This window comes from Natator depressus, chromosome 1, assembly GCF_965152275.1.
Source record: "Natator depressus isolate rNatDep1 chromosome 1, rNatDep2.hap1, whole genome shotgun sequence".
NCBI classification, from domain to species: Eukaryota; Metazoa; Chordata; order Testudines; family Cheloniidae; genus Natator; species Natator depressus.
Genome location: NC_134234.1, coordinates 344,205,973 through 344,216,262, shown reverse-complemented (window position 1 = coordinate 344,216,262; position 10,290 = coordinate 344,205,973). Strand labels below are relative to the sequence as shown.

The 10,290-nt window shown below is 48.6% G+C and overlaps 1 protein-coding gene across 1 annotated transcript; it reads left to right on the top strand.

Annotated features, from left to right (window-relative positions):
• Positions 1–673: 673 nt before the first annotated feature.
• Positions 674–9,073, top strand: LOC141992213 (interferon-induced protein with tetratricopeptide repeats 2-like). The gene is made up of 2 exons (XM_074961063.1): positions 674–678; positions 7,216–9,073. The coding sequence occupies exons 1-2, from the start codon at positions 674–676 to the stop codon at positions 8,519–8,521; spliced, it is 1,311 nt and encodes a 436-aa protein (XP_074817164.1). The 3' UTR covers positions 8,522–9,073.
• Positions 9,074–10,290: the final 1,217 nt, after the last annotated feature.

The window sequence follows — 10,290 nt, the reverse complement described above, 5'->3', positions numbered from 1 at the left end:
GACCTGGGGGAGCAGGTACAAAGCTCTCACCTTTGGCTAATTGCCCTGCCTCCGTCATCGCCCTCTGCTCCTCGCTGCTCTGTGCCCAGGCAGGGCCCTGGAAGTGCATGAGGGCGATACGAACACCCCTCGGTGGTGGGGAAGGGCTGGCCGGGGCCGGGACACGGGCAACCGGTTCGGGGCAGGGGGCTGTGGAGCTGGTTGGGGGCGTAGCGGGGAGCGCGCCGCGGCGTGGTGATGGTGAGTGACCCCGTCTGTGTGCTGGGAAGCCCAGGCCAGGATTGTACGTGTGCAAGCGCGTGTGTGCGCACACACACACACACACACACACACCCCATAACTAGCCCCATGTCACCCATGGAGCTGCAGGTGGCGACTCGGGCTGAGCGGACGCTGAAGATGACAAGGGGAAGTGAAAGTTAAGTTTCAGTTTCCTTTTCTCCTGCTCACTCTCGCTTCCTGGGGAAAGGCAGCTCCCCAGCCAAACCAGCGAGATCCCCAGCGAGCAACCCGCCCTGCGTATGAAGGGCAGCATCGCCCGGGCGGCCACAGTCCGTCCTGCCCGGGCAGAACTCGGGTCTCTCCCAGAACCGGGCACTTCCACACCGTGGGAAGAAACCCGGGGCAGTGAAAGGAGCCGTCACCTCCCCTGCCTGGGACTCAGCGGATCGCAATGAGGTAGGAGCATTGGGGTCGCTGGGCGGGGGGGACATTTCCAGCGAGGGCTAAAGTCAGACAGCTTGCCACCCCCCTCTGCGCATTTCTGGGCTGTAAATCTCCGGCTTTTAAATCTCTGGGGCGCGGTCACTCTGGGGTGATTCTGCGTCCTGTTGACTCTCCAGGCTGGTGCCTCTCAGGGCTAGTGCAGGTCACTGTTGACACCTCCCCTGCGAGCTCCCCTCGCTGTACCTTCACGGAGAACTCCCCCTCTGGCCAGCTGTCACTCCGGCTTCGCTCCGCATCAACGGAGGAGCCGGTAAGAGAGTGCCCCCCCCAGCCCTGTGCCCCCTCTCCGTTGCGTTTCAGAGGAGCAGCCCTGTTAGTCTGTATTCACAAAGAGAAAAGGAGGACTTGTGGCACCTTAGAGATGAACCAATTTATTTGAGCATAAGCTTTCCTGAGCTACAGCTCAGGAAACCTGGCTGCTGGTGTGGGGCGGGGGGGCGGAGAGATTAACTCTGATCCCTGGGGAGCTGGAGCCAAGGGACAGCTGGAGGGAGGGACGGGACCAGCCCAGGAGATGCAGAGAGAAAAGGCAGCAGCAGCAGGAGCCCGGAGCTACAGCGCAGGGGAGGCTGCTGGGAGGGGAACCAGCTGCTTGCAAGGGGGCGGGGGGGCTCTTGTGAACGCTCAGCCTGGAGCTGAGACCACGTAACCCCACTGCCCCCCCAGCACCACCCTGAGCGCAGGGCACCGGCACCAGACCAGAGCGCAGGGACAGCTGGAGAGGGGGGGAGGGGGGGAAGGCTGTGTGTCTAGCAAGGCAAAGGGGGGGGGAGTCCTGTGAGTCTAACAAGACGGGGGGGGGGGGTGTTCTATTGTTCAGTGTGGTGCTTGTTCCAGGGTGACCATATTTCAGGTTCCCAAAAACACTTCCTTATTTACTTTCTCCACACCAGTCATGACTGTATAGACCTCAATCATATCCCCCCTTAGTCGTCTCTTTTCCAAGATGAGCAGTCCCAGTCTTATTAATCTCTCCTAACATGGAAGCCGTTCCATACCCCTAATCATTTTTGTTGCCCTTTTCTAAACCTTTTCCAATTCCAATATATCTGTTTTGAGATGGGGCAACCACATCTGCATGCAGGATGCACAGCAGGGGGAGGGGTGTAACAGGCCTCCATTGTCTCAGTTAAATGGCCAGAGACAGAATATTTACATTCTGCCGACCCTCAGCATCTCCCCATTACATTTCTCTCCTGCCTGCTGACTAGAGTGGGCCCCGTTCCCATTGATACTAAGGTTATGGCTACAGTGCAGTCGCAGGTGTGTCTAGCTCAGGTAGGCATCCCCATGCGAGCTTTAATCTAGCTAGTGGGACTAAACCGAGCAGTGAAGCCGCAGTGGCGCAGATCCGGATGTGGCCTAGAAACACAAGTACGTACCTGGGGGCCAGATGGGCTTGCAGGTCCTGCACCGCCAAGTGTCACTGCTGTCTTTAGCTGTGATATCTAGGTTACAGCTAGTGCGGGTAGGGCAGCCCATGCTACGGTCCCACCTCTCACTGCAGGGTAGACACACCCTGCGGCCATTTCACAGCACCCTGGCCGTGCAAAGGGGCCTTTCCATTTACACTCGCTTTACGCTGCCAGCGTGCTGGGAACTAGCCTTTGTGTAAATGAGAGTCAGGCCCTTCCTGTCTCCTTGGATAAATGGCCCCCGTTGAAGTCAGTGCGAGACTCTCTCTCCACACACACATATACGTATCCCAGGACATAAATGACCCCAGTGGACAGCCAGATGATTTCCAATGTTTGAGGGGGTTTAAGCGCTCCCTGAAGATTCAGTTTTCTAGATGTCAGCTCCTTAAAAGTTACATTTCTATTAAGGTTAACCCCCATACCTTACATTATTGATCCAGACTGCATTTGCAACCTTAGCTCCACATTCACCAAGTTCTTACATTGGAAATCCCTTTGTTTTGTGGGCTCCGTTTTGTGACATCATGATGTACATTTTGGCTTGGAATAACACGCATCAAATATTCCAGTTAATAGCTAGCTTCGGCCCTAAAGGTGAACTGCACAACAAAATAATCACTTCTAAATACTCTCACTTAGCAGCTCTGGTGCTGGAGGAGCATTCAAACAGGTAAACACATTTTGAACAAACGTTGTACATTGTTATTTCCACCTGTCATAAATATAAAGGGAAGGGTAAACCCCTTTAAAATCCCTCCTCGCCGGAGGAAAACTCCTCTCACCTGACAGGTTTCAGAGTAACAGCCGTGTTAGTCTGTATTCGTAAAAAGAAAAAAGAAAAGGAGTACTTGTGGCACCTTAGAGACTAACCAGTTTATTTGAGCATGAGCTTTCGTGAGCTACAGCTCACTTCATCGGATGCATAGCATATCGTGGAAACTGCAGAAGACATTATATGCACACAGAGACCATGAAACAAAACTTCCTCCCACCCCACTCTCCTGCTGGTAACAGCTTATCTAAAGTGATCATCAAGGAGGGCCATTTCCAGCACAAATCCAGGTTTTCTCACCCTTCCCCCTCCCCCCCCACAGACACACATACAAACTCACTCTCCTGCTGGTAATAGCCCATCCCTCTTTGAAACCTCTCTTTATAATGCGCATGATAATCAAGGTGGGTCATTTCCAGCACTAATCCAGGTTTTCTCACCCCTCCCCCCCACACACACCCCCCTCCAAAAACCACACACACAAACTCACTCTCCTGCTGGCAATAGCTCATCTTACAATGTGCACAGCAATAATCCAAGTTTAACCAGAACGTCTTGGGGGGGGGGGGTTGTAGGAAAAAAACAAGGGGAGATAGGCTACCTTGCATAATGACTTAGCCACTCCCAGTCTCTATTCAAGCCCAAATTAATAGTATCCAATTTGCAAATGAATTCCAATTCAGCAGTTTCTCGCTGGAGTCTGGATTTGAAGTTTTTTTGCTTTAAGATAGCGACCCTCATGTCTGTGATTGCGTGACCAGAGAGATTGAAGTGTTCTCCGACTGGTTTATGAATGTTATAATTCTTAACATCTGATTTGTGTCCATTTATTCTTTTACGTAGAGACTGTCCAGTTTGACCAATGTACATGGCAGAGGGGCATTGCTGGCACATGATGGCATATATCACATTGGTGGATGTGCAGGTGAACGAGCCTCTGATAGTGTGGCTGATGTTGTTAGGCCCTGTGTTGGTGTCCCCTGAATAGATATGTGGGCACAGTTGGCAACGGGCTTTGTTGCAAGGATAGGTTCCTGGGTTAGTGGTTCTGTTGTGTGGTATGTGGTTGTTGGTGAGTATTCGCTTCAGGTTGGGGGGCTGTCTGTAGGCAAGGACTGGCCTTTCTCCCAAGATTTGTGAGAGTGTTGGGTCATCCTTCAGGATAGGTTGTAGATCCTTAATAATGTGTTGGAGGGGTTTTAGTTGGGGGCTGAAGGTGACGGCGAGTGGCGTTCTGTTATTTTCTTTGTTAGGCCTGTCCTGTAGTAGGTGACTTCTGGGAACTCTTCTGGCTCTATCAATCTGTTTCTTCACTTCCGCAGGTGGGTATTGTAGTTGTAAGAATGCTTGATAGAGATCTTGTAGGTGTTTGTCTCTGTCTGAGGGGTTGGAGCAAATGCGGTTGTATCGCAGAGCTTGGCTGTAGACGATGGATCGTGTGGTGTGGTCAGGGTGAAAGCTGGAGGCATGTAGGTAGGAATAGCGGTCAGTAGGTTTCCGGTATAGGGTGGTGTTGATGTGACCATCATTTATTAGCACTGTAGTGTCCAGGAAGTGGATCTCTTGTGTGGACTGGACCAGGCTGAGGTTGATGGTGGGATGGAAATTGTTGAAATCATGGTGGAATTCCTCAAGGGCTTCTTTTCCATGGGTCCAGATGATGAAGATGTCATCAATATAGCGCAAGTAAAGTAGGGGCGTTAGGGGACGAGAGCTGAGGAAGCGTTGTTCTAAATCAGCCATAAAAATGTTGGCCTACTGTGGGGCCATGCGGGTACCCATAGCAGTGCCGCTGATCTGAAGGTATACATTGTCCCCAAATGTAAAATAGTTATGGGTAAGGACAAAGTCACAAAGTTCAGTCACCAGGTTAGCCGTGACATTATCGGGGATAGTGTTCTTGATGGCTTGTAGTCCATCTTTGTGTGGAATGTTGGTGTAGAGGGCTTCTACATCCATAGTGGCCAGGATGGTGTTATCAGGAAGATCACCAATGGATTGTAGTTTCCTCAGGAAGTCAGTGGTGTCTCGAAGGTAGCTGGGAGTGCTGGTAGCGTAGGGCCTGAGGAGTGAGTCTACATAGCCGGACAATCCTGCTGTCAGGGTGCCAATGCCTGAGATGATGGGGCGCCCAGGATTTCCAGGTTTATGGATCTTGGGTAGTAGATAGAATATCCCAGGTCGGGGTTCCAGGGGTGTGTCTGTGCGGATTTGATCTTGTGCTTTTTCAGGAAGTTTCTTGAGCAAATGCTGTAGATGCTTTTGGTAACTCTCAGTGGGATCAGAGGGTAATGGCTTGTAGAAAGTGGTGTTGGAGAGCTGCCGAGCAGCCTCTTGTTCATATTCCGACCTATTCATGATGACAACAGCACCTCCTTTGTCAGCCTTTTTGATTATGATGTCAGAGTTGTTTCTGAGGCTGTGGATGGCATTGTTACCATAACCTCAGCCATGCAGAACACAATGCCAGGAAACTGCTGAATTGGAATTCATTTGCAAATTGGATACTATTAATTTGGGCTTGAATAGAGACTGGGAGTGGCTAAGTCATTATGCAAGGTAGCCTATCTCCCCTTGTTTTTTTCCTACAAACCCCCCCCCAAGACGTTCTGGTTAAACTTGGGTTATTGCTGTGCACATTGTAAGATGAGCTATTGCCAGCAGGAGAGTGAGTTTGTGTGTGTGGTTTTTGGAGGGGGGTGTGTGGGGGGGGGGGTGAGAAAACCTGGATTAGTGCTGGAAATGACCCACCTTGATTATCATGCGCATTATAAAGAGAGGTTTCAAAGAGGGATGGGCTATTACCAGCAGGAGAGTGAGTTTGAATGTGTGTCTGTGGGGGGGGGGGGGGGAAGGGTGAGAAAACCTGGATTTGTGCTGGAAATGGCCCTCCTTGATGATCACTTTAGATAAGCTGTTACCAGCAGGAGAGTGGGGTGGGAGGAAGTTTTGTTTCATGGTCTCTGTGTGTATATAATGTCTTCTGCAGTTTCCACGATATGCTATGCATCCGATGAAGTGAGCTGTAGCTCACGAAAGCTCATGCTCAAATAAACTGGTTAGTCTCTAAGGTGCCACAAGTACTCCTTTTCTTTTTCCTCTCACCTGTAAAGGGTTAAGAAGCTAAAGGTAACCTCGCTGGCACCTGACCAAAATGGCCAATGAGGAGACAAGATACTTTCAAAAGCTGGGAGGAGGGAGAGAAGCAAAGGGTCTCTGTCTGTCTATATGCTGCTTTTGCCGGGGATAGACCAGGAATGGAGTCTTAGAACTTTTAATAAGTAATCTAGCTAGGTATGTGTTAGATTATGATTTCTTTAAATGGCTGAGAAAAGAATTGTGCTGAATAGAATAACTATTTCTGTCTGTGTATCTTTTTTGTAACTTAAGGTTTTGCCTAGAGGGATTCTCTATCTTTTGAATCTAATTACCCTGTAAGGTATCTACCATCCTGATTTTACAGAGGGGATTTCTTTACTTCTATTTACTCCTATTTCTATTAAAAGTCTTCTTGTAAGAAAACTGAATGCTTTTTCATTGTTCTCAGATCCAAGGGTTTGGGTCTGTGGTCACCTAATTTCCAACATTTCCCAGGAAAGGGGGGGGTGCAAGTGTTGGGAGGATTGTTCATTGTTCTTAAGATCCAATGGTCTAGGTCTGTAGTCACCTAGGCAAATTGTTGAGGCTTTTTACTAAACCTTGTCCAGGAAGTGGGGTGCAAGGTTTTGGGAAGTATTTTGGGGGGAAAGACGTTTCCAAACAGCTCTTCCCCAGTAACCAGTATTTGTTTGGTGGTGGTAGCGGCCAATCCAAGGCAAATGGTGGAATATTTTGGACCTTGGGGAAGTTTTTGACCTACGCTGGTAAAGATAAGCTTAGGAGGTTTTCATGCAGGTCCCCACATCTGTACCCTAGCGTTCAGAGGGGGGGAGGAACCTTGACACCCCCTGAGAAATTCTCCTGACGTTACCAAGCGGGGAGCTTTCTGTGACATAACAAATACCACAGGCTGCATCTATTGCAATGAGTCATGGGGTTTGGCAGTGTTGCTTTCTAGGACACAGGAAGTACTAAGAGGATTTCACAAAGGTTAGATTCAACCCATTCATACTGGTCCCATGCATGGGAGAGTGAGGACGTCAGACACTGAAATCCAGGCTTAGTTCTTTGTTGCCACTTAGCAATTTGCTTTTAACCGGAAAGAAGCCCTGTCACTCTGTAATCACTGCCCCAGGATTGTAGCATATAGTGGAAATTCATTCAGCCCAAATGGAGTCTCATTTTTCCCTCTCTTTGCAGCACCCTGCGTCTGAAGGAGAAGCTGCAGGCCCTCCAGTGCCACTTCACCTGGAACTTTGAAATCAGAGACCAGGTAGATGCAGTTCATCTCCTCCAAACTCTGGCTCTCAGGATTGCCCACACTCACTACCAGAACCAGACCACGCTCCTTGCCATGCAGGCTTATCTCTGCCACCTGCAAGGGCAATATGAAGATGCTCTGCAAAGCCTTAGAGAAGCCGAAAAGATTCTGCAAAGAGATCACCCAGATAACTTCCCCCGGCAGGTCCTGGTCATTTACGGAAACTTCGCCTGGATCTATTATCACTTGGCCCACTATGATTTGGTTGAACTTTACCTGGACAAGGTTAGAAAGATCTGCAGCTCCCTGAAGAGCCGCTCTCCACATGCAGCTCAGATCCCTGAGATACATGCACAGAAAGGCTGGTCTCTCCTGGCAGCAGGCTTCCGCAATGGCAAAGAAGCCACAGAGTGTTTCAAAATGGCATTAGGAGAAGACGAAGCGAATGGGGAATTTCTTGCTGGGTTGGCAATCGCAGCCTTTGCATCATGGGATCACTCATACAATTCTACGTCTTGGAATGAAGCCAGAGAGAAGTTGGAAGACATTATCCCTGAACAGCCGCAAAACTATGAAGCTAAGGTGTATTTAGCCGAGATCCTTAAGGAATCGGATAGACAGCAAGCAGAAGCCCTCTTAGAAGATGTTGTTCAGAATAGCCTGGACCCTGAGGTCCTGAGACGTGCAGCCAAGTTCTTTGAACGGGAATTCGTAGAAAAAAAAATTTCTATTCTAGAGCGAGCAATCTCTCTGAACCCCAATTACCATCTCCTTCACTATGACCTTGGCATCTGCTACAAGATGCAGTTGTGGGGGGCCAAATCCAGCAGAAGAGAAGAAATATTGGCAGCAGCTATTGAGGCCTTCAAAAAGGCTGTGCAGAAAGATCCAGCCTCTGTGTTTTCAAGGCTGGCTTTAGCTGAAATGTATGGAGAAAACACACCTCACTACCAAGAAGAGATTTATCTCAATCTCGTGAGTGCAATGCCCAGCCTCAGCAAGAAGTGTCAGCAGGCAGTCTGCCTTCACTGGGGAAATTTCCTCTTCTACAAGAAGAACAGTGTGCAGAAGGCAGCTGAGATGTACAAAGCAGGTTTCGCCATTCCAGACAACTACCCGGAGAGGCAACAACTGAAAAGGAAGTTGGAAAAGGTGGCAGAAATATTCCAGCAGAACTCCCAGACCACTGAGGCTGAGGCCATACGTGACTTCATTCACGAGACTGAAAGTCATTCTCTTGAATAAAGGAGGAAGTCCACTCGTGGCAACAACAGAGCAGGAGACTGGAGATGTGGAGAAAATGGGGGATCCTTTCCCTTCCCTGGACACACCAAGACCTCCTTCTGAAGTGAGTCACTTTCCCCACCTGTGTAACAATGACATTCGTGTTGCAAATGATTCAGACTATGGCACATGCTGCTGCTGCTAATTATTATTAGCTACCTGTCTTGTGGTCACGCCTAGGAGCCCAGACATGGACCAGGACCCCATTGTGTCTGGCTCCAAAGAGTCTACAGTCTGCAACAAGGGACAACAGGAGCGAACCAGCAGACGGACAGGGGAGCACAGGGAGACAATACTGGTCAGCAAAATGGACAGTGGCCTCAGCCCACCAGCTACCCAGCCATTGTCAAGTGTCTTGTAAGTATCACCGCAGAGGACAGTTTAGCTTCTGATACTGAGCAGCTGTTTCTACTCAGAGGGGACGGTGCGACCATCCTTGTCTCTACGCAAACCTATCCTCCAGCTCTGCGGCCTTCCAACATCCACGCAGCAAATAGGTGTGGAGTTTCTTCTAACAGCATTGAGTTTTTGTATTTGCATAGATGAGTGCCTGTAATGGGAATAATTATATAGACACATCTTTGCTTTCCGCACCTCACCCTGACCATGACTCATATTTACATGGCACCAGTTTCCCCAGCTTGTCATGGATCTGAATTATTGTAAATGAAGTAAAAACATAAGTTACAGAGAAAACAGAAATAAATCAGTCTCTTTGTGTTGAAACATTGCTTCTCCTGCCTCTAGATTGCATCGGGGTGGGAAGCACACATAGGACCCTACAGGCGTGTCGAGCTCACAGTAAAGCACCAGGACAGTCACTAACAGAACACGAACTGTCCCACATTGAGGTGTCATTACAGGAGGGTTTGGAAGAAATTGATAAACTAAACCATTATAAGTCACCAGGACCAGATGGCATCACCCAAAAGTTCTGAAGGAACTCAAATGCGACATTGCAGAACTACTAACTGTCGTCTGTAACCGATCATTTAAATCGGCTTCTTTACCAGATGACTGGATGACAGCGAATGTGAGGCTGTTTTTTTTAAAGGCTCCAAAAGTGATTCTGGCAATTACAGGCCGGTAAACCTGACTTCAGTACCAGGCAAACTGGTTGAAACTAACTATAGGAAAGAACAGAATTATCAGACACATTGATGAACATGATTTGCTGGGAAAGTGTCAACATGTATTTAAATTTTCAGAAAGCCTTTGGCAAGGTCCCTCACCAAAGGCTCTTAAGCAAAGTAACCTGTCATGGGATAAGAGGGAAGGTCCTCTCACAAAGAGATCTCACAAAACTGGGTGACTGGGCAACAAAATGGCAGATGAAATTCAATGTTGATAAATGAAAAGTAATGCACATTGGAAAACATAATCCCAACTATACATAGAAAATGATGGGGTCTAAATTAGCTGTTACCATTCAAGAAAGATCTTGGAGTCATTGTGGAGAGTTCTCTGAAAACATCCACTCAGTGTGCAGCGACAGTCAAAAAAAGCGAACAGAATGTTGGGAATCGTTAGGAGAAGGATAGATAAGAAGACACAAAATACTTTATTGCCTCTCTTTAAATCCATGGTATGCCCACATCTTGAATACTGCATGCAGATGTGGTTCCCCCATCTCAAAAAAGATATATTGGAATTGGAAAAGTTTCAGAAAAGGGCAACAAAAATGACTAGGGGTATGGAACGGCTTCCATATGGGGAGGGATTAATAAGAC